This window comes from Chinchilla lanigera, unplaced genomic scaffold, assembly GCF_000276665.1.
Source record: "Chinchilla lanigera isolate Chin_1 unplaced genomic scaffold, ChiLan1.0 scaffold00036, whole genome shotgun sequence".
In the NCBI taxonomy this organism is placed as follows: domain Eukaryota; kingdom Metazoa; phylum Chordata; class Mammalia; order Rodentia; family Chinchillidae; genus Chinchilla; species Chinchilla lanigera.
This window is the reverse complement of record NW_004955437.1, coordinates 2,724,722-2,749,543: the sequence shown is the minus strand read 5'-3', so window position 1 is coordinate 2,749,543 and position 24,822 is coordinate 2,724,722. Positions and strand designations below refer to the sequence as shown.

Sequence of the window (24,822 nt, the reverse complement as noted above, 5' to 3'; positions counted from 1 at the left end):
CGGTACCGGGAACCGAACTCACGACCTTGCGCTTGCCAGGCAGGTGCTTTTGCCGCTGAGCTAAATCCCCAGCCCGGAGTTCTGCAATTTTGTGAGGAGCCTTCATACTGATTTCCATAGTGGCTGTAGTAGTTCACATTCCCAAGAGCAGTGTATAAAGGGTCCTTTTCTGCCTCCCCCATGCATCTTTATCAACATTTACTATTTTTTGTATTCTTGATGATAGCCATTCTGGCTGTAGTGAGATGGAATCTCAAAATAGTTTTGATTTGTATTTCTCCGATGATGAACACAAAATGCTCCAAGTTTTAAATTTCAAGCTTAGGCGCATTTTAGATTTTTAGCGATTCTCAACTTACATTTAAAAAAAAATTCTGTTATTTGCCATGAAGTCTTTTCTTGACTCTTAATTTGACAAGGTCCATTTAAAAATTAACAATATTCTTATAGAAAAATACCACATAATACAAGAAGAAAGAACTGAAATAAACCACATCTGGCTGCTTTTCTTTTTGTGACCAGTCTTTTTTAGGGAGAATCAGAAAAAGTTACAGAAAGAACTTCTCCATTTTTTGGTGTGTGTGTGTATGTATATATATATGTGGGGGACTAGTAATTTACCTGATGGTAATTTGCAGTGTCATGTAAAGTAGCTGTTTTTAAGTCTTTTTATTCTTTAATACATAAGAAATGCCATAGTTGGAGTGGTTACTATTTAAAATGATAGATATAGTTGACATTTGTACTGTCATTTTATTAGTTTGTAATAGAAAAGAGGGGGGCCTGTGCTTGTCAGATAAGTGAGCTATCATTAAAATCTGTCTTTGTTACATTCTTTTTTCAAATTCCATCTCGTAGAATTTAGTCCTTTAGTATAAGTATGTAGCTTTTTGTTGTTGTTGTCTTTTTGAGACAGGATCTCCCTGTGCAGTTCAGGCTGGCAAAGAGCTCACTTTGTAGCCCAGGCTGGTCTTGAACTTGCAACGATCCTCTTGCCTCAGCCTTCCAAGTGCTGGGATTATAGGCATGCACCACCACGCCTGGCCTGTATGTAGCTTTTTAAAGGTACCTATTTTACACATACTCAAGCAGCCAAATATATTCTCAGAGTACTGGAATTTGGATTAGCTCCAGGATGGGAGGACCTGAGGGGTCAAAGTTGAAATGCTGTGTGGCATTATGTAGTTGTGTTAGTGACATTACATGGGCTTTGTTCATCATATTACATAGAATTTGACCTAGATTCAGACTTCAGTATAAATTTTTAGAGGTCAAAGATGCTGAGGTGTACTTTTTTTTTTTTTGAGACAGAGTCTCCTAGTTTATGCTGTCCTTGAGCTCACTATGTGGTACAGGTTGCCCTCTAACTCACAGTAGTCCTCTGCTTTAGCCTCCCAAGTGCCAGGATTACAGGCCTACGCCACTACACCCAGCCTGAGGTTTACTTTTGTGTTATTTCCAATGATGGTATGGCTGGTGTTGCATTTTTTTTTTCTTTCAGGGCTGGGGATGTAGCCCAGGGTGTGATGCTTGCTGGACAAGTAGCCTTCCGTTGACTTGGGTGTACACCATAGCCTGCCAGTATTGTTTAGGGGAGATGAGACGGAAGAGACTTTGCAGTTAGTACATGGAGCTTGCTGTCCTGAAATCTCTAAGGCACAAAGTATTAGACAAGTGTGACGCATCACAAGTATATGCAGAGGCATGTCACATTTCTTACTAAAGGCTCTACAGATATCTGCCATTGTTATATTCTTTATGCAGAAACAAGATCTAGATTGGCGAATAGAATATTCACAGTTATGGGTGTGTGTGTGTGTGTGTGTGTGTGTGTGAGAGAGAGAGAGAGAGAGAGAGAGAGAGAGAGAGAGAGAAATTTTCCCTTTTTAAAAAATCAAAACAAGACATTCCTGGTATTTTTTAGGCAACAATTCTTCTAACCAGGCTGTAGAATAAGGTACATTTGACTACTCGTGACTTATTGTGAATTCTTTGTTAAGTAAACAGACTTTTAAAAACCATTCTTAATTATAGATTTACCTGTTCATTTTGTAAGTGCTATTTTAAACCATGTCCGAAAAAAAGTTTCATGAACAACAATAAACCACAGTGTTTTGTTTATAAAGATAGCTTTGTCTGCATCAGGTTTTCTATTTGTCATCATCGGCCATTTTGGGTATTGTTTTCATGCATCTTCCAGACCAGTTTCCAGTATTCCCAAAACTTTCATTAGCATGAAAATACATGACTTTTTTTTTTTTAAACTATTTCAGAAAGTATCCATGACAGTTTAATTCAGGAAGAAACAAAAAGGGAGTTTTTTCTTTCCTTTTTTTTTGGTACCGGGAATCGAACTCAGGACTTTGCACTTGCCAGGCAGGTGCTCTGCTGCTGAGCTGTATCACAGGCCCAAGGGAGTTATTTCTAAATGACATCTTCAATAGAAAATTGAGTTCCTGGAAATAAGAGTTATGATGAAGGAAATGAATCAGCAAAAATTTTCATTGCCTTCATGTTAATGTTTTTTTCTTTTTATGTTTTTAAAATACACAGTATAGTAGACTAAGAAAGTTTAGCCATTGTATTAGTGTTTTTTCACTGTAATTACTATAAACTGTGTAGCTTTAAAATGTGCATGTTTATTATCTTAGCAGTTTTAGGTGTCAAGAACCTGAAATGGGTCTGGTCTAGAATCAGGATGTTATCAGGCACTGTTCTCCCAGAGCATCTGCTTCTTTGCCTTTTCCTGCTTCCAGGGGCCTCATGCATTTCTTGGCCCATGGTCCCATTTCTCTATCTTCAAAATGGAGTGCTTCTCAAACTGCCTGGTCTTTGGTTCTCTTCTCACATTCTCTTCTGCTTGATTACGTTGGGTTCATCTGGATAATCCAGGATGATTTCACTATTTTTAAGGTGCAATTTAAACTCTCCTTTGCGATGTAATTTACCATATTCACAGGTTCTGATTAAGATGATGGGAATGTCATAAAAAATCATGATATTCCACAACATAGCAATGGCTGTCCAGTTTTGCAACTTTACTAAAAATTTTTGAATTACACAGTTGAAGTTGGTGAATTTGAGCTGGGTGTGGTGGTGCACTCCTGTAGTCCTAGCCCTGTGGGAGGCTGAGGCAGGGAGAGTGAAAGTTTGAGCACAGCCTGTGGCAGTCTAGTGAGATTCTGTCTCCAAGTAAGTAAAAGAAGGCCTGAGGAAGTGGCAGATTTTTAAAAGGGGTGAGGGGTGAATTGAGCTACATTCCTAACCCTTTTGAAACATCTTTATTTTGAAACTCTATGAACTGAAGCTATAACTCTGTAGATTGAATCTCCAGTAAATGATAATTTCATTGCCCATATAAATGGAACCACAGCATTTGACTCTTGTGACTGCCTTATTTCACTTAAGACCGTGTTCTCTGGGTTTATCCATAATGTAGCATAATTCAGAATTTTCTTCCGAGCTGGGCGTAATGGCACACACCTGTAATCCCAGCACTCAGGAGGCTGAGGCAGGATTGCTGTATAGTGAGGTGAAGGCCAGCCTGGTCTCTACATAGTGAGACCCTGTCTCAAAAAAATAATTTTCTTCCTTTTTCAGGCTAAATAATATTGTTTCATGGACAGATAATAGCTTAGTGGTAGAGTGAATACTTAGCGTGTGTGAGGCCCTGGGCCAAATCCATAGCACTCACAAACATGCACGCACACACAGATTCCATTATTATATGTATTACATTTTGTTCATCTGTTGATAAGACACTGGGGTGGTTACTGCCTTTTGGCTAATGGAGATAAAGCTGCTGTGAACATGAGTGTTCTCTTTGAGAACTGCTTTGAATTCTTTGAGATAAACACCCAAAGAGGAATTGCTGGATCTGAGTAAGTTTTCAGCTTCTCTTCCCCCTCGTTAACAGTCTTCCCAAACAGGAATTCAGACACTGTAAAATTTTGAATTAGGGCCTGGGGATTTAGCTCAGCAGCACAGCGCCTGCGGTCATGAGTTTGATTCCTGGTACCGGAAAAACAAAAACAAAAACAAAACAAAACAAAAAAATTTTGAATTAATTTGGACCTACTGTGTTATAGGTAATAAACTTACTTCAAAGTAGATAATACTAAAAGAGGGTTTTATTTGGGGATGCTGCTATGTTACCCAGAACTCAATGTGTTGGGCCTGAAGAACAGCTAGATCAAGGACTCAGAATATCTTCAGGTTTCTTTCTGTGTATATTTTATCGTGGGGTTTGCAGTGACCTGTCTTTGCTGAAGAGAACCCTTAGACTCAAAGCTCCTGACTGTAGGTTAGAGACCACATACTATTGAGAGAAACTCTCAGTTCCGGTTCCACATTCCTGGGAACCTCTTCCAGTTCCTGGGTACCTATGTTAATTCTGGGATCACCATTCCAAGGAGTCCTATGAGGCAGTTAGGGCATTTCTTAAAGTACCAACTGTAAATGGTCATATCCTCTGTATCAGTGGGAGATGACCCTGTCAGATCCAGCTATGTATAATACTATGACTTATTATCATGGTTACCTTAGGCCACCATCTAAAAGGTCTGTGGATAGTACCATGTTTTCCTGAGTTTGGTCTTCATTGGTTCAGATACTCATTTGCATGGTGCTAGAATCTGAGCTAAATGGATATCTTTGTTATTATGCCTTCCCTTGACCCCACCATAACAGTGCCAGTATAAAACTGGGGGAGGAAAATGAGGCACTGGGAGGTAGTGAAAAATACTGCATTTTGGTCACTCTCCTGCTTAATACAAAGTACCTGCTACGAAACTATTCTAAGGAACTATTCTTAGCCCTAGAGATGCTAGCAGAAAACATATATAGAGTGTAGGGTGGGACCAGTGCAATACAATCAGCAAATGGTCACCCATTAGCTCATTTCACTGGCGGAGGACTGCAGGTCTGGTTTGGCTGCGCTCAGAAAGATTTCTCACATCTAATATTCTTCAGGACTATCTGTGGGAAGGGACTAAGGATGTGTAGAGGCAGGATGGGGGGATAATGTTCTTAAAGCCCAGCTTGCTTTAGCTTCCCCTTCCAGTAAGATGCCACTTTTTAGACCTAGAGTTTCATCAGGGTTTGAATAGTTACATACATTCCTGGTGATACAAATTACCTTAAAACTTTACTACTTACCCTTTTTCTTTTTTGTCTACAACCATACCACCCTGAACACACCCCATTTTATCTTTTTTTTCTTTTTTTAGACCAAATCTCACTGTGTAGCCCAGGCTGGCCTTAAACTTTTGTGGATCCTCCAGCTTCCGCCTCCCAATTGCAGGGATTACAGGCATGCACCACCATGCCCAGCTTTACCCATTTTATATAGGGGCTTTCCTTTTCATAGGCAACCAACTTCAGGAATATTATAGTTAGACCTTTTAAGCAGAATTTTAAAGAGAATACCTGGGGCTAGGTCAGCTTTCTCTCTGTTTATCTTTCTAGCTGTACCTCAAGGGTATGGGTAGAACATTCTAAAATTTATCTCCCTCTTCCTTACTGCATTTTTATCTGCCTGCTTGCTTCCTTGTTTGCTTTCTTTGTTGGTTTTTGAGACAGGTTCACACTATGTAGGTCAGACTGGCCTTGAACTTACTATGTAGCCCAGGCTGCCCTAGAACTCATGGCAGTTCTCTGCCTTAGCCTAGAGTGTTAGAGTTAAGGCATGTGCCATCACACCCAATTTATCTTTCTGATTTAATGAAATTGTTCTTTTCAGGTTTTAAAATTAATGGCCATTACAAACATATAGTGTTTAGTCCTTTTTGGTCTTACGAGATTCTTATCTAGTTAATGTTTAGAAAACTCACATAAGAACATCCATTTGCTGAGCCTTTTCCAATCAGATTACCTTTTTGGTCACTCAGAGATTAAGCAAGGCCTTCCCGTTCCTGGCAGTTCCTCGCTGTAGCGCAAGTATCTTTGACACTCCACGAGTGAGAGAAATGTGTTGTTTGTTCAACACAACTATGACTTACACTGTCTTGACTGTATCCATCCATTTTTCTGACTTTCCGTTTTAATTTGTATTCTAATGAGATGAGTTGTTCTCTTTTTCCCTTAAATAATTTGGGTCCTTTTGAATTCCTTCCTGTTCAGAGAATGGAAAGAGAAAGATATCCAAGTTTATTTTCCTGAGGAAATAATTATTAATAATTATTAATTAATTAATTAATTAATTTTTGAGATAAGATCTAGGTAGGCCTGAACTCTTCCATTCTCTTGTCTCAGTTTCCCAAGTGCTAGGATCATAGACATGTGCCAGCATGCCTGGCCGGTCATCTTTTTAATTGAGATTTTCTTAACTGCTTTCTGCCCCTCTGTTTTTGGGTGATATTCCTAGCTGTGTGTTCAAGAGTTAGGTGTTTTTCCTTTGTAAGACCAATAATGTACTGCCTTATGTGTATGTGTATATGTGTGTGTGTGTGTGTATTGCAAAAATAAATGCTCTATGTGTGTAAATATATGTAGTTATTTTTGTTCAAAAATTCGGTGTGATTCTGCAGTTACAGCTAGTTCATTTATAGAATTAATGATGGCAATTAACAGGGAAATCAGATGTTCAGAGTGTTATGTGAATAGAAGAATTTTGGATAAAACAAAAGATTTGGATGGTCTAGCCTTTGAATAGACATGGTTCTAAATTCTGTTGATTGCCTAGGACAGGGCAAGTGCCTTTACTTGTCAGTGCCTCAGTGGCCTCATCTATATAGTGAAGGTTGAACACTGTATTTCATGAGAGACACTTGCTCGTGTCACCAGATTCTTCATTCCGAGTCAGGTTTCCTGATCAGTGTAGTTGAACCTGTGTTTGTACAGATCCCAGGTGCTGTACTGTGGGCAGCATGGGGGAGCTGCCTTGGGCTGATAGCCCCTGTCTGAGAGGCGGTAGGAGTGAACCCTTGCTCGAATGATTTTGGGAAGACAGGGGCATTCATTCAGCATGACAACCAAGAATATTTTCACACACTGCAACTGTTGTACAGCCAGCTGTATGATAAAGTGGTGCTATCAACTCAGTTTTGCAAGAGAGTAAAACTCTGCCTCAGTTTTGCAAGAAGCTTAGCCACTCACGCAGAGCCACAGAGCCAAGGAGAGGAGCTGACTTAAAAGACAGATACTCTCTTTAAAAAAAAAAAAGTTTTAAATATTGTGATAATAGTTACAGAGCATAAAATGTAACATTTGGCCATATTGTGTACAGTGCTGTGACACTAAGTGTATTCACAGTGCTGCTGTCACTACCATCCCTTTTAGCCTGTGCCATTTTTCATTGTTACTTTGCCTCCCTTTGTTCTTCAGGGCGATTAACCCATCTGAAGTCAGATTGAAAAACGGACTTTAAGTTTTCCCATAACCTCAGCCAGGCCTGTTTTATGTAGAATTTCTTGTTGGATAATCATAGCTGAGTATGTTGCTTTGAACTGAACTACCTGTTACATGGCTACTTTTCTGATACCAAATTGGAGCTGTTTGGTTCACTCCTGCCGCTGCTAGGCCCAGTGCAGCAGTGCTCTAAAGAGATCAGCCCAGGAGCTGTGTACCTGCCCACTGGGCTAGAGCACCACCCGCTAACACCCGCTAGCACCCGCTGTCCGCCTTGTACTTGGGAAATAAATTTGCCTTGTCATCCTCCACTCCAGTTTCCTGCCAGGATTCCTATTCACTACTTTCAGTTTCAGTTTGGGCTTTTAAAATTTCTTACTTTCTGTCTGGCTGAATTACCTGTATGTAGGTATAAATAAGGAGCTTTCTAAGGACTTAACTGTGGGATAAACTGGGATGTGTGAAAGGAGATTTGAGGAGGAGAATGGATCTGCCTATGTAGTGTAGATTGTCTTTTCCACTTGTCAGTGTTCCTATTGCAAGCGGTCTTGAAGTCCTGTCCTGGCGGCAGGGCCGAGGAGTGAAATATGACACAGGCTGGGATGAGAATTGGCAGTTGTCCCAATCGCACAAATAGCTTCTTCTCTCCCAAGCATATTTTACAGCCAAGTGAACAGAAAACAATTCAGCAAGCTACTGTTATCTTTACAAAAGGTTGACAACTTCTACAAAATGTTTTTCAAAGAACTAATTGCAAACTAGGCTTATTTTTCTCTCCTTTGATCCCCATCATTTTTTTTTTCTTGATCCCCAATCCTGAAGGGTAAGTCTGGTTCCAAATGTACAGCACTTCTGAGCTTGTTTGTGGGTGGTGGGAGCTGGACTTCCTCTCGTTTGACCAGCCCGGTATCCTCTCTGCGTCAGAGCCGGCCAGGTAGGAAACTGAAGCCTTCACGTGGAGCAGTGGTAGGCAGGCAGAGGCAGTTGTGGTGTCATTCCAGTCGCACTGACTAATATGACGGGCTTGAGGCTTGACCTGAGGAAACGGCTCTAAATATAGCCTTCCTTTTTGGCAGCTGCGCACACCTGGGGAGCAGGCAGGGCCCTAGCAGAGAAGTATTTGCTGTTAATAGCCTGTCTGTTGAACAGTTGTGTACTGTCAGAGCTTGTTTCATGCTATGTTTATGCGTAATTAAAAACAGCCCACTGGATCCATTGGCTTATGGTTGGGTTATGTTTAGAAACATGCAGTTTGGGTGGTTGTCTGCTGTGAGCACTGGGGATGATGTCACTGATTTGAGTAAGACCAGAAGAGAAGTTGTTAATGTAATTAGCGAACATTTCTTTGATCTCTGTAATGAACAGAATTTAAACAGCCTTTGTGGCCTTTGGTTTCTGGCACTGGTGAGCCAAGCTGCCAATGATGTGATTCTGTTCATTTGGGAAGACTCTAGTTTATGTACTTGGCAGTTACTTTTGACAAAAGGGGGTTTGTAAGTAATTAGAAGGAATACCAGCATTTACAAATTTATACAATAGTTTCACCAAAGAAAAACTACAAATAGCTCTTAAACATGTAAAAAGATATTCCCTCTCTTATAAAGGTGACAAGCCTTTGTGGGAGGTATGCTGGGAATTGAACTCCACTTCATGCATGCTGAGCAGGCGTCTTGTCACTAAATCATACTCCCTGAGAAAAGCATGTTAAGAGCTCACTGAGATTTTTTTTTGTCAGACTAGGAGAAATCCAAAATATTAAAGAAATACTGTAGATGAGCAAGTGGGAAATGGGCACTCTCATACATTGTTGGTGAAAGCACTGCTATGCAGTTTCACTGAGGGAAGCGTGGGTGTGTCTGTGGAAGCCACAGATACACACCATTTGATCAAACAACACACAGTGTACAGGTACATGTGTACGAAATAATGTGCCTTAAATTGTTTTTGGAAGAGAGGAAGACTGGGAGCACTTGGAAGTCTGCTGGTTACAGGAGTAATGATAACAGCTATACAATGAACACAGCTGCAAAAAACTGAGAGTACGCTACATACTGACATAGATATGTCTGCAAGACGGTGTTAAACCAGGCATGGGTGCCACATGCCTGTAATCCCAGCACCTGGAGGCTGAGGCAGGAGGACCACAAGTTTGACCCCAGCCTGAGCTCCTTAGTGAGACCCTGTCCCAAAATAAGAAAAGGTTGGGGGATATAGCTCAGTGTGAAGGCTCTGGATTCAATCACTTACACCAGAAAAAAATAAAAGACAAAGTGTTAAAGGAATAAAGCCAAGGGCATTGTATGATAGGACACCAAATTGTGTCAAAAGGGGAAGATATGAATTAATGTATTTACTTGTGTGTGCATAAGAAAACCAGAAGATCTATAAGAAATTAATATAAATGGCTATCCAGATGTGTATTTGTTGAGGGAGGAAGAAATAATACGGTCATTTTTTCGTTGCATGAAAAATCTGAGTCATGTGGATGTGCTGATTTAAAAAAATTAACTGGGCATGAACATGCCTGTCATCCCACTACTCAGGAGGCTGAGGCAAGAGGATCTCTGCAGATTCAAGGCCAACCTGGGCCCAAAAAAACAAAACAAAAAATAAACAATATTTTTAAAAGTGGGGCTTCTTTGAATTCCACAGTCACTTTATTTTTTTCCTCTGTGGTGCTGGGGATTGCACCTAGGGCCCTGAGCAAGCTAGGGAAAGCACTGTACCACCGAGCTACACCCTGAGGCCCCCATAGTCACAGTTACAGAGGAGCTCTTAATTTTCTTCTGTTGAGACACGGTCTCTCAGTGTAGTGCAGACTGGCCTTCAACTCCTCTAACTTCACGTGATCCTCTTGCCTCGGCCTCCCAAGTGCCGGGTTACAGGCGTGCACCCCCCGCACCTAGCCAGAGGAACTTTCTTCATTGACTTTTTCACCCATCTTTGCTATCCTTGTGGGCAGCAGATTTCCTCATATTGTTGCTGATGACATGATTTGTTTGTTACTTCAGTGTGGGGGGACCTTGGGAAGAAAGTGATACACAAGTTTGTTGGTCCTGGTACTTTTTCCTATTTATTCTTCTTGTGTGTGTATTTTTAAAATTAGTACATGTTTGCAGTACGTAATGATTGTATTAATTTATTGTGAATTTGTACATTTTAATTCTTATTTGTTCCTTTTCCCTCCCATTACTTCCTGTTCTCTTCAGGACTTTATCTCCTCCCTTTTGTTTGTGTTTTTTGCTTTTTGACACAAGGTCTCACTACATAGTTCAAACTGGCCTTTAACTTGTGGCAATTCTCCTGCCTCAGCCTCCCAAGTGCTGGGACTACAGATGTGTGCCACCACGCCTGGTCTCTCCCCTCCCTTTTGAAAAAGCTCTATTCCAATATTTTCTTTGATTCTCTCTTTTAAATTCTTTTCCCCTTCCTTCCCTCCCTCCCTCTTCCATCTCATGTTCCCCTTCCCATTTGAAAAAGATCTTCCTATTTCCTATTACCTGTCTTTTATTTTGCTCTTTATTTATATTTTGGGTTTCTCTTATAAGACAAATCATTTGATATTTAAACTTGTGGGTCTGGTTTAGTTTACTTACGATTATGATCTTGAGGTATATCCATTGATCTACAGATGCTCTAGTTTATCCTTCTTTATGGCAGAGTAGTACTTCATTGTGTATAAATACCACATTTTCGTTATTCTTTTATCTGCAGATGGGCATATAGACTGTTTCCAAGATTTAGCTATTATAAATTGTGCTTCTATAAACATGGGTATGCAAGTACCTTTTCCTGTGGTTCCTCAGTCAGAACTAGTGGCTTTAAAGACTTTAATAGTAGGAGGTTCTGGACAAATCCTGAGAAACAGCCTTTTCCTTTGGCTGGATGATTAATGTAATATCCTTTGGACGGGACTCAAGTCTGTGGGCTTTTTTTCTTTATTTGTAGGAACTTACAAGCAGCAATTGGCGCCTACTATGACTTCGAGAGCCCAAACATCAGTGTGCCCTCTATGTCCTTCGTTGAAGATGTCACCATAGGAGAAGGGGAGTCGATCCCTCCTGATACTCAATTTGTAAAAACGTGGCGGATCCAGAATTCTGGTAAGTGTATAATGAAGGGGCAATTCTCTCTTGCTCAGTTTTTGTTTGTTTTCTTAATATTTAAGAGAAATAAGAATGAAATGTTGGAGCTTATGCAGCTGATTGTTTGACTCTATTTTCTTACATGACACGTAATACAGCATTTGTTTGTACTGGCGTTATAACCAAGCATCAGTGCAGTATCCTCTGCTGCAGAGTAAGAGGAGTAGTTTAGATCTCACACTTCCAAGCCACCTAAGTCTGGATGGCGTGGACACATAGCCAATGTTCACTCGGTACTGGGGCCTGGGCTCGTGTGCTCCCACCTGTACAGCTCTGTATCATCACTTTACTTCTGCTCTAGTTAGTCCTCCAGCAGGCAAGAGGAGGTCCAGCCTTGACTAGAGCAAGAGCGTTGGCGAGAGCTGCAAGCACCTGCTCCCTCGCAAGCATGTTTCTTTTTAGCCATTGAGATACGAGAACCGTTAATACCACTTTGAAAAGTAGAATAAGAACTGTAGAAATTTGCTCAGGAGAATGAGAGAAATGGTTGGTCTTTTTTAAAAGTACATTGTTGTGATGTACCCCTGTGTGATTAGGCAGACTGCAAATAAATTGACCATAATTTTTTGAGAATAGCATCTGAATACTGGTCTGGTAACTGTTCTTTTCATTTGTTAAATTCTGCTTGGAAAAAAAAAAAAAATTCTGCTTGGTGTGGCATTAATATCTCTTGTCCTGTCTCATGATGATCTGTGTTGACTGGTTGAAGGCCTTTAACTTCTTTGTTAATAAAGATTTTCAGAGAAATTCTGATGGATAGAAAACTAGGCAAAAAGTAGTATGTAGCTTTAAAATGTGTAGATGTGAGGGTACCCTATTTAACAAGTCAGTTTCTTGATGGTGAGGAAGAGGGGATTGAAACAGGATCTCACTATGTAGTTCAGGCTTGTTTTGAACTTACTGTGTAGCCCAGGCTGACCTTCAACTCACAGATATCCTCCTGCCTCAGCCTTCTGAGTGCTGGATTAGTCATGTAGGAGGAAAGTTCTTTTGTGTCCGTAATCAAATGGACATAATCCGGACAGCCCTAGTGTAGATGACTGAGGACATCTGTAGTTTTGTGACCTTTTTGTTGCTTCCTCCCATTTCGTTATGGCAATGGTGCATGGTAACACAGAAAAATAGCCCTGTTTTCTATTCTTTCTTAAAATTCTTGGTTAGAATCTGGTAGAGTTTTTTGTATTGAGTTTTGTTTTTTTTAACTTAGCTTAATTTCTTTGTAACCTTTCTTAATTTTGCCTGCTTTTAAACATATCAAGACAGTTTTTTCAGTTCTGCTTCTTTTCACCATTTTTCTCAGAATTACAGAAAAACCTGCTCTTACTGATCACAGTTTTGAAATATGTGAGTGAAATTGTTTTATGAGTGAAGTTTACTTGGAAAGTATAATTTGTTCGGAAGTTTTATTTAACTTAAAATTAAGCCAGTACCTTGTTTACTTATAGTGAAAAGCCTAAAAATGGTCTGATTTTTCTGAGAGTTCTTCAGTGTGTTTAAATATTGAAAGTTGTTAAAGTACGGTTGAAATGTTTTAAATACTGTCATGTTTCAGAATAGCCATTCTGTTTTTCAAAAAGCTTCTTGCTCTGTCACTCCTTAGATGATTTCTTGGGTGGGTGGAGAAGTTGATATATAATGGGCACAATGTCAAATCAGAGTCCCAAAGAGCTTGTCTTTCACTTTGACTTAGAAAAATTCTGTTAGTAAGCCTGCTTTTCCTTCCTGCTTGGTAACTTCAGTTTAAAACAGCTTCCGAAGCTGGGTATGATGGTTCAGGGCTATAATCCCAGCTCTCAGGAGGCTGAGGCAAGGGGATCACTGAGAGTTCGAGGACAGCCTGGGTTATATAGTGAGTTCAAGCCTGAACTACTGGCAAAGCCCAGACTTAATACAGCCAAACCAGGACAAACAAAAAACAGCCTTGGAAGCATTGTGTTGCACATCTGTAATTTCCACAGCACTCTGGAGGCCGAGGCCAGGAGCAGGGCGAATTTGAGCCCACCCTGGGCGGTTTAGTAACTTGACAACATCCTGTCCCAAGATGTAAAAAAGGAGAAAGGACTGGGGCTGTAGCTCAGTGCAAAGGTCCTGGGTTTATTCCCCAGTACTAAAGTTAAAAAAAAAAAAAGAAGGGAGGGAGGGAAGAAGGAAGGAAAGAAGGAAGGAAGGAAGAAAGGAAGGAAGGAAGGAAGGAAGGAAGGAAGGAAGAAAGAAGGAAGGAAAACCAGCCTCTTTTTAGCCTTCCTTCTTGTGTGTGAAAGGGTGTTCTTAGGTCTGAATTTGTCCTGAAGAGTTGGGTAACAGCTTGTAGATTTTTATCTTTTAAGGTGCTTCACACAAATAAGCTTTTTAGCTTCTGAAAGTTGTTCCCACTGGTTGTAGTTTCATGTCTATAAACTGAGTGTTTTCATTTGGTTAGGGAGAATTTGTCTCCCCTGAGTAACAGGCATTTGTTTTGTTTTGTTTGGGTTTGATCTTTTGGTTTTTAAAGACAGGGCCCCACCATGTAGTTCAGGCTTGCCTTAGAGTTACTACATAGCCCAAGCTAGTCTTGAGTTTACTATGATCCTCCTGCCTCTGTCTCCTGAGTGCTGGGATTACAGGCTAACATCACCATCCCAGGTTTAGTTTGGTTTGGTTGGTTTGATTTGGTTTGGTTTGAGACAGTCTCACCATATAGCCCAGGCTAGCCTTGAACTCTTCATCCTCCTGTGTCAGCCTCTTGAGTGCTGGGATTTACAGACTCCTGCCACCATGCCTGAGACAAGCATGTTATTAATGAGACAACATACTGATTCTTCAGTCCATCCTGATCTGGCCTGAGTCCTTTCTGGAAGTAAGCGGTACAGTAACACAGAAATAGTGCAGGCCTCTTAGCTCTTTCTCCTATGGCTTGCTTATTCTTATTCATTACCTGCCCTAAGAGACATCCAGCCAGGTGTGGTGGCACATGCCTGTAATCCCATCACTTGGAAGGCTGAGACAAAAGTATCCCTGGGAGCTTGAGGACAGCCTGGGGCTGCATAGCAAGACCCTGTCTCCAAAAACAAAACAAAACAAAACAAAAAGGAGAGACATTGAAAGAGCTACATAAGTAAGTGTGGGAAACATGAGAAACATTACAATTGAAGGTTAAAGTTAATATTTGAACCTGTCTCTACAGATGTGAGCAGACAGAATTCTCTGTACCAGCTTACAGCTTCTGAGTTATTACAGCACTAGGCTGTATCGTCCCGTTGGAGTGAATATTAAGCTGAGCTTGTTAGAGTAATCCTCATGTTTCTCTCAGGAGAGTCAGAGAAACACTGTTAGAAAAATAGTGCTTTAGTTGTGATTATGATATGAGCATCATCTGTATAAAACAGGAAAAGAATTCAAGAACAACATCTCATCTTTCTTTTTAGCTCATTTAAAAGTTAACTTTTGCTTCTGTTCAGTGTGATTATAGAGAAGATGTTTCTTTTCATGCATTCAGCACATATTAATATGTTCCAGTTACTTTATTAGGTGCAGGTGAGGACAAGATGGATGAAAGTTGGTTTTCTTGGAGCTTAATGTGAAATGCAGGCTCCTCACTCACATGGGTTACAAAGGAGATCTTTATCCAGGTTTGTCTTCTGCGTTGCCATTTGGATGTTCCTACTGCTTCCAAACTTTCTTTTTTTAACTTTTTATTTTATTGGTACATTTGAGGTATACATAATGGTAATATTCATCATAGTTTGTATCTTGATTCTTCTTTTTTTCCTGGTCCTCTCCTCTCCCTTCAACCCCACTTCCCCTCTTTATTTACAAACCTTTGTTTCCATTTTTTCCTTCTATTCTTTTTCTCTTGTCCCTTCTTTCCTTTTTCCCTCCCCCCGTTTCTTGTTCCTCTTCTCATTTGAACATTTTCTTCCCATTTCCCAATATCTGTTTGCAAACTCTTCCTGAGATCTCTGATACTCACTAATTCCCAGGCTCTGAAACCGTTAAACAGCTTTGTTTTTTGTAATCCTTTCTGCCATCTTGGAATTGCCACTTGGCAGGGTTTTGTTTTTACTTTATTTTTAAAATAAAATGATAATTTGGAGTTTGGGGTGTAGCTTAGTGGTAAAGAACTTGTCTAGCATGCACAAGGCCCTGTATTCCATCCCTGGCACAACACACACAATTACTCCATAATATTTAGGAGTATTGCAGCAGTAATCGTATACTTCATTGTGAGACTAATTTAAAAAGTCGTAAAACACGTATGAGTGTTTCTTTTTTTATGGATAGACCTAGCACCCCTTAAGTAAGTTTATGTGGAGACTTAATTTGAAGTCCTGCTGTACTGTACTTTTGATTTACTTGGCCAAGTGACCCAAACAGCTAAACAGTATTTACCTTCCTTCTGCATGAAGCATACGGTATCGTTAGCTTCGTTAGAGTAATCAGACCTAACAGATGTAACTGTAAGAACTGTACATATATCATTGATAGGTCTCAGAAAGAAGATAGTTGATTCTTCACTTCCTACCAGATGAATACTTTAGAGTTGATAGTGGGTAACCTGTATTTTTTTCTTTAAAATGCTCTCCAAGTACCATGACATTAAACATCATATATATCTGGAATACCCAGGAAAGCAGGATCCAAGCCCAATCAGTAAGTGTTACCCACTTAATGTGTTACCAGCTATGTTTCTTGGGAGTATAGCAGTATTCCCTTTTGTGCACAGCTGGAGACCCACCTGTCTCAGCTACTATGGTTATCTGCATAGGATGGCTGAGTGTTTCTCACACTTATTCTTGTTTTACCTTTTTTTTTTTTTTTTTTTGAGACAGGGTCTCACTATGTAGTGCAGGCTAGCCTTGAATTTGCTTATGTAAGCAAGGCCCAGGCTGCCCTTGAACGCACTGCAGTCCTCCTTTCTTAGCCTCCCGAGTGCTGGGATTATAGGCATGCACCACCACGCCTGGCTACCTTATTTTTAGAAATTAAAAAACAGATCCACTCTTCAAACCTTGTCTTGGTACAGAACCTGTGTGTTAGAGAGAGAGAGTTTTAAAGAGTGAGTTGAGACTTAAAACAGCAGTTTAGTGGGGGTTTTTTGGATCTTGGTCTTTAGAGAGACTGACATTTCCTAAGGCACTTCATGTCAGCTACTGTTTTCTTAACCTGAGACAAATAGGCTTTTGCCAGGTCCCAGAAATGAAGAAGAGTTTGGATGTGTTGCTAATATGTCATCCACAACCTTTCTGCCACAAAGATAGTTGTCCTTTATAGTGTTAACTTGGGTGAGTACTTTACTGGCAGGTTTGTTTGTTTGTTGTTTGTTTACTGAAATGAAATCTTGCTGTGTTTCCCAGGTTGGCCCTGAACTCCTAAGCACAAGCAACCTTCCTGCGTCATCCTTCTGAGGAGTTGGGGCTATAGGCGTACACCCCATTACAGGCAGTTTTTTGATAGAGGGTACTCCAAAACACAGTAGCCATTGCTGCAGGTGCTACCCCTGAAGACCCAAGGGCTGCAAAGGACACTATTTATAATGGAGCTTAGTTCTTAGTAATAGAGCTCTGGTTGTTTTTCTCTCTGTTGCTTTCTAACAGTGAGCCATCAAGTATGGTACTGGCACTTTTTTTTTTTTTTTTTTTTTTTAAAGAGTAAAAGAAGGATAACATAGTAATAGGGGGGCTTACCGAATTACAGACAAAGTGGTAGGAAATTATCAATGGTTGTTGTTTTACATATTGTTATCTGCAAGATAGTTTCTCAGGAAAACAAATAGACAAATAATAGTTAGCTACAGACAAAAGTGGTAGGTTATTATCAGTGGATGTTGTACTATACTTTGGTGTCTTCAAAGTGGTTTCTGAAGAAAATAAATAGAGCTATACATGAGTGACCAACTGAATATTCATTGACTATTCTCAGTGGTTGTTGTAGGAAACACATAGTAATAAACATTCATCCATTTACGAGATAGCCTAGGAACAATACAAACATTACAGAGTTATGGACAGATTAGTAGGAAAATATCAATGGCTGCTGTAATATATGGTGGTATTTTCAAAGTGGTTTCTCAGGAAGACAGAGATACACAAGAAAGATCTAACAAGTAGTTACAGCCTAAGGGTTGTGAAAAATAGCAGATTACCTCCTCACCAGTGACCCCTTTCACTGAGGTGTGACAGCTGCAAGGAAAGCCAGGATTGAAAAGAAGGACCAAGAGACTTGCACCTGTGTCTAGCAACAGGCAAGCTACTGGCACTTTGAGAACAACGAACTGAGGCATCCTAGAGGACTGATGTGAGATAAATTACAAGCACCTTCTGTCCTGAGAGACTGGCAGTGGTCAGCTTTTCACAGTGATTTATTTTTATAATGAATATAATCAAAAAAGGATATTTCAGTCCGTATTTTAAAAGGAGAATACCATTTGGATATCGGAGAAAATTCACAAGAAAGATCACATGTAGTCATTGCGTGGCTCCTGTGTATGACTTTTGATTGGGCAGAACTAGTCAATACATAGATTTCTCATTTCAGATTGCACGTCTACAGTTTACCTGAAAATAGGCACACAAGAGTAATGCCAAAAGTGTTGACTTTCTGTTGGGTGACACAATGCCTGAGGACAACATTTTAAAGGAGGAAAGATTTCTTTGACCCAGTTTCAGGGGTATTAGTCCATGGCTACTTGACTCGGTTGCTTGTAGGCCTATGATAGGTAGAAACTCCATGACAGAAGGTTGTAGGGTGGAAGGAGCATCTCATGGCAGCCAAGAAGCAGCAGGAAAGAGCCAGGGAGGCCATGCCTGGAGGTGAGAGGGCCCCAGGGTTATGTGCCATGACTCACCCGCTACAGCTAGGCCCCTCCTCCTAAAAACCCTTTCAGCCACGAACTCATGAATGGAGAAATACTCTTTCTGATGAGATTTGTGCCCTTATGATCTGGTCACTTGGAAAAAAGCCCCTTCCTGGACTTTGAACACATAGATCCAAACCATAACACCAAAGGCACTTCCAAAGGAAGAAGAACATTAGTACCAGTGCTGATGCTCTGTATGGGCTCTCCTATCCTTTCCTTAAGCACTCTTCCTAGTGCTGTTGCTCAAAGGATTATAGTTGGTTCACACTGTTGTTAGGGAAGGTCACCGTACTGTGTTTTTTTCTCATCACTGTTTGAAAATAAGATCTAAACTTTCACTTGATAGCTCTCTTGTATTGGCAGAATCTCCTGAGCCCGGTATTTTATAGTTAAGAACCCCAGGAGAACAGTCGTACATCAGGCCAAAAGCAGTTTGAAAATAAGAATACTATCGTAGACATTAGAGTACTTCTCATGTTCTCATCTTCTTGCTTGTGGAAAAATGGGAACAGCTGGACATATTTGTACCTTGAAAGTCAACTTAAAAAGTTGAAGTGAAAGTGAACATATGGATATATGCCTCACCTTTGAGAAGAGAAAGCACTCACCCGGAGGTGTGGGCCTGGCTCTTCGTGGATATCACTCTTAGGTTCTGCAGATTCACTGTGATGAGTGGATTTCTCAGAGGTCACCTAAAACAAACACCTTGAAGAACTGCTTTGTCTTTGCCATTCGTGCATTCTCATAGGGATAGACGGTTGGTCAGAGGTTGATTCTGATCATTTTTTCTCATTAGTCATGTGAGACTGTTGTAACTCAGAGAGGTGTGGGTAGATTTGCATTTCTGTGTGAGGAAAGGAAAGAGACTTCTTGTACAGTTTCACCCAGTGTAGGACCATTGATTGCCTAACATTTTTTTCTTTTGCTTGAACTCAGGAGCAGAAGTCTGGCCTCCAGGGGTTTGTCTTAAATATGTCGGGGGAGACCAATTTGGACATGTGAACATGGTGATGGTGAGATCCCTAGAGCCCCAAGAGATTGCAGATGTCAGCGTCCAGATGTGCAGCCCCAGCAGAGCAGGAATGTATCAGGGACAGTGGCGGATGTGCACTGCTACAGGACTCTACTATGGAGGTGAGTATGTTCGTGTGCAGTTCAGGGGGAGGAGTTAAGGTAACAGCACCCTAAGGATTGCTCTGTTAAATCCCATGTGAGCTGTGGCCTCTTTCACCCATGACAGTAAATGACTTGAACTTAGTGACTAATTGGTTCAGTATAGTGCCCTCCTTGTATCCTAAGAGTTCAGTTAAAACTTAGTGAAGTGTATAAAGTATAACCTGTGCTGTGAGAATGCTGAAGGCAGACCTTGTTCTCAGCATCTCTAGACACAAGTCGCATAACTTGATGAACTGTCAGACTAATACCTTTCCACTCCTTCCCTTTACTGCCAGATTTTTGGAACATGATCTACCGTCTCTTCTTCCATATTTTCTGTGCATCTTCAGCCTCACCTGTCCTTAACCCACTCCCAAGCCCAATGACTATCCGGCAGTGACTGCCCAATTGCCAAACCCAGTCTTCTCTTTATGTAGTCTTCGTAATAGCCTGCCTTGTAATTATTATTTGGTACTTTACTAAGAATGCTTTTTAGAACATGTGGCGACTCGTAAGGCTGCTCTTCCATTTCTCCTTCTCCTCATGAAGTATTCTGTCTGTCAAATCTCATCTTCACACTGGGATTACAGCATTCTGAGCTGGGGGCCTTTCATCCACAGTGACCTCATCCGCCTGCATGGCTTCAGCTGTCACCAGCACACCATACACAGTGATAGCCAAATTCTTACCTTTGGCTATGGCCTCTTTTCAGAGCTCCAGCCTCTTGTTTGAACTCCTTCTGGACAGAGCACCTGGCTGTTCTGTAGCTTTCTGAATTTTAATATCTTCCAGACAAAACTTACCTCCTCCTCGTTGGCACCCTGCTGAGACAATCTGGCCAGAAAGCAAGGATCTGGTATTTGTTCTTCCCATCTTCCTTAATCGCAGACTAGTTCCTATTGGTTTCATTGCCCTGGCGGTCCAAAGAGAAACACACAGTTAGTAGTTCCTGATCTCAGGGAACTCTTAAACTGCACTCACAGCCTATAGGCCCGTGGGACATTTGGAGTTGCTTCACAAGTCCTGGAGTTAAGGTTGTCATATGTTTCTGTAGCCAGTGGAAACTCTGAATATTTTTACAATCTCAGAAATTTTTAATAGTAGGAGAAGCATTTCATAGTGCTTATGTGGCACCATTCTTTGCCTTAAAACCTTTGTGCCTGCGGTAATGAAGCCAGAGTCCTGACATGTGATTACAGCGCCTCATGATTTGGCCTGACCTCATCTTCACTTTCATCTTCAGTCTCCTCCCTAACTTTACCACAGTCAGTCCCCAAAGATGCCCCTGATTTTCACTTGCCTTTTCTCCACGCCCTGCTCGTGTTCCTCCCATTGCTTGCAATAGCTTTTTCTCTCCTTTCTGGCAAGCTCCTGCTCATCTCCAAATCCTGATAAGTGGTTGTGCTCCTCCTCTCACTCCCCTGCCTCACTCTCACTGCCCAAAGGAAATTCACCCTCCCTGTTCATTAGAATGCATGTGCTTGTTTGTACACTTAACACACAGTCTTTTAGGGGGTTGTTTATTCTTTTTGCCTACAAAATTGTGATTTTTTGGGGGGGGCGGGGGATACCAGGAATCGAACTCATGACCTCAGGCTTGACAGGCAAGCACTTATGCTGCTGAGCTATATCCCCAGCCCTTGATAACAAAATTGAAAACTATTTATTGAATAACAAATGAACATACAATTACCCATCAAAATGCAGAGAGAAGCTGGGTATGGTGGCTTATGCCTGTGAGCTTGGCACTCTGGGAGGGTGAGGTAGGAGATGGCAAGTTTGAGCCCAGCTGGGCAACTTAGGGTCTTGGTAAGGCTCTATATTAAAAATTTAAAAAGACTGGGATATAGGTCAGTGCAAAAGCCCTGGGTTCAGTTCCCAGTACTGCAGAAAACAAAACAGTTCTGTCCATTCCCTTCCTGCCTGGACTCCATTTTCAGGTGACCTCTGCCAAGAACTTTCTTAGCTATGTTTGGAAGTGTCAGTTTCTCCCACTGCACAGCTCTATTGCATTATCTCTTCATATCTTATTCTTTCTTTTTTCTTTCTACTTTATCTTTTTTTCCATCTGGTTAATGTTAATGTACATATTTTTAAGGGGGAAGGACAACAGTACATGACTTTTAAAATCTCTTTGATTAAAAGGTAATGCTTCATACTCTAGTGCTTGTGAGCTGTAGTAGTGCATACATGCCTGTTAAATTGAAAATACCATTCTGTGGGGCAATAAATTTTATACTTGTAGGAACTTACTACTCATATTCTAGACATCAGTGGTGTTTAAATCTACTAGTTTTGATAGTAACTAAATTTAAACGCTTTTTGGTCTTACATTCTATCATTTGTTTCTCAGGACTTTGTGGGATCTCAGACCTTCAAGGGACATTAATAGTTCATCTGATTTTGTGGTTTTCCAGCATTTTTCTTAAATAGTAGAATCTTTTCCCTGATAAAAGTGTATATGAGTGCCCCCTCTCAAAAAGGGAAAAGATAAAAATGAAAGTCATTTTGTGGAGCTAAGGGCCTTCTTGACCTAGTTGCCCTGTTTGTCTGTGTCTGAGAGGACCTGCCGAGCTCTGTGAAATACAGATTACAACACTTCCTGTGCTCCAGTAGAGTTTAGTTCTACTTTTTTATATTTCATATCATGGTGTTGGAGATGGTAAGTGACTAATAGAAAGTGACTGTAGCGGCTGGGAGTATAAGTCAGTGATGAAGTGCTTGCCTCACATGTACAAGGCCCTGGGTTCATCCCTAGTACCACACACAGAAGAAAAAGAAAAAGGAAAAAAAGATAATGTCTAATAAAGCCTTAGTATAATATGAAAAAGAAAGGGAATACATTATGTGTAAAAGTTACAACTATGAACATATGAAGAAAACAAACTGCCATAGTAACTGTGATTGGCTGTCCTCGGAATTTCCTGTCACAAACAGCTTGCTGGCTTATTGGATGGAGTATAGTGGTGAGTGTGGACTGTAGGCTTGCCTGGGCAAAACCTGGACACCTACTAACTTCTTTGTCTTTTATGTTTGACGGGACGGCCTACTGTGTAGTCTTCAGATGGTCTTTGCAATGAATCTACTCTTTATCGGGGGGAGGGGGGCGGGGGGGAGAGTCCTCAGGGACACTTCACTCTGAGCTACATCCCCCAGTCTTGTCTTGTCCATCTCTCCACCCTGCCTTCCTGCCCTGCCTTCCTTCCCTCTTTCCCTCCCTCTTTCTTTCTTCCTTGCTTGACTGCCTTTGAGACAGGGTCTCACTAAATTGCCCAGGCTGGCCTCGAACTTTTGAGCTCCTTCCTCAGCCTCCGGAGCAGCTGCAATTACAGGCATTCACCACTACACCTGCTGTTTTTGTAACTGTTAATATGTTTTAGCTCATTTCTTACAAAGGAATTTTTGCTGTATTTAGTAATTTACCAAGTGTGTCTTCTCCCACTTATTTTTGCTAGGTTGTACCGTCTTTGAGTTTCTCAGTAATGCTGTGTGGGCTGTTCTTCACTATGTGGGGCATGCTACAAGAAAGTCCCCTTGTTCCTTTCCACTAAATACCTGTAGTTTAACCTGTTTATCTGAACAGCTTATCCGAGTGGTGGCAAACCTATGGCATTCATGCCACAGCTGGCTGTATCATTGAAAGCTCTAAGCAGTTTGCCATCGCTGACCTATACTGTTCCCCACCACTCAAATTTCTTAACTCTTGGTTGAGGACCAGTAAGTATCTGATTCTTGGCAAATTTAAGCCCCAGTATTTATCTCCCTTCCCCAGTTTGATTTGTTATTTATTATTTTTGTTTTGCTTTATTTTTTTGAGACAGGGGCTTGCTATGTAGTTCAGGCTGGTCTTGCACCACCATGCCTGGCTTGCCTTTTTTTTTTACAGATTCCTACCTCATTCCTTAATAGAGAAATTAAACTCTTAGGTAAAATTTACCTCTTAACTTTTATTTGTTCTGTTTTGTGTTTTTCAGACAGGTCTCACTATGTAGTTTAGTCTGGCCTTAAGCTCACTGTGTAGCCCAGGCTGGCCTCAAACTCATGGCAACCCTCCTGCTTCAGCTTCCTGAGTGCCTTCTAGCTTTTATCTAGGTAATAAATGGTAGTACTAGCAAATTCTAATAATTATGGTATCAGTCATCTATATTGAGATTTTTGCTTACAAGTTTCCTCATGAAGGAAATATTAGCTACATTTTATGGATGAGGAAACTGAAGACCAGAGAGAATAAGTGGTTTGAGTCTTGTTATGGCTTATATCTCAATACCCGCTCAAAGACTCATGCACTCATAAATGGGACTTCTGATAAGGACTGGATGGGTGCTGATTGGTTTAGCACTATTCTCAGTGTGAGTGACAGAATTACTGAAGAGGCAAGACCAACCCTGGGTATGGTGGCACCAACTAATAGGCTTGCAGCCTGGGTAAAATAAAAAGGGAAAGAAGGAGGAATTCTGAGATTCCTGTCATTCCATGGATAAGGACACCCTGTAAGTTGGACAAACTGGAAGAACTTACAAAAGTTTTAAGCTATAAACAAACCAGAAGAACTTAACAAAAGTTTTAGGATATAAATGTGGGGCACATGGTAGTTTGGGAGCTTGAGAAAAGAAAGTTCATTTCCAACCTCTAAGAAGCAAAATGAAAGTGTAAAACTTTAATCTACATGTGAAATGTCCCTAGAGACCCATGTGAGGTGTTTAGCATGAAGAGCTCCCACAAGCAGGAAACAGCCCGTCAGCATGAGGTAATCCCCCTTAGCAGACCTTACAGCTAGATTCCTGTGACTCAGAGGAGACCATTGTGTGCAGGGGTACAGCCCTCTTACACAATTTCAGAAGAGGCCATGCTGCTGGAAGGAGAGAAGGCGGCACATGGATAGGTGACACCACAGCCACATATCCTATACAACTGTGTGCTCCCTGTGGTTACAGGTGACACCCAGTTCACTAAGAGAAGCCTAGCCAGTCTCAACCCCACCCTCAAGCTTACTCTAGATGTACAGAGCAGACTTGAGGGCCACATACCCCAGCCCCATTAAAACTTAACAAGTGGAACCAAAGTTTCCTTCTGCATGCCATATAGTAATGAAGGTCAAATTAATGTCCAAGATGATGTTACTTTTGTTAATTTGTACCTTTAGTGTATGGCTGATCCATACCTCCTACTAGACCAGAGGTATCTTTCTTGTCTCTGAGAGACAATACCCAATACCCACAGATTAAAGAAGGAAAGGTTTATTTAGCTCACAGTTTGTAGAGGTTTCAGGCATGGTCAGCTGGCTCCAAGGCAGCATATACTAAAACTGTTTCAGGTGAGAATTTTTTTTTTTTTTTTTTT

General features: G+C 40.9%; 1 protein-coding gene across 1 annotated transcript in view; it reads left to right on the top strand.

Moving 5' to 3' along the window:
* Positions 1–24,822, top strand: part of LOC102018326 (chromosome unknown open reading frame, human C6orf106) — a gene marked incomplete at its 5' end in the record, with an annotated part of 72,001 nt that overhangs the window by 20,455 nt on the left and 26,724 nt on the right. The window contains 2 exon segments of the mRNA XM_005389532.2: positions 11,296–11,450; positions 19,264–19,461. Of these exon segments, the coding sequence (XP_005389589.1) occupies positions 11,296–11,450; positions 19,264–19,461 (353 nt within the window).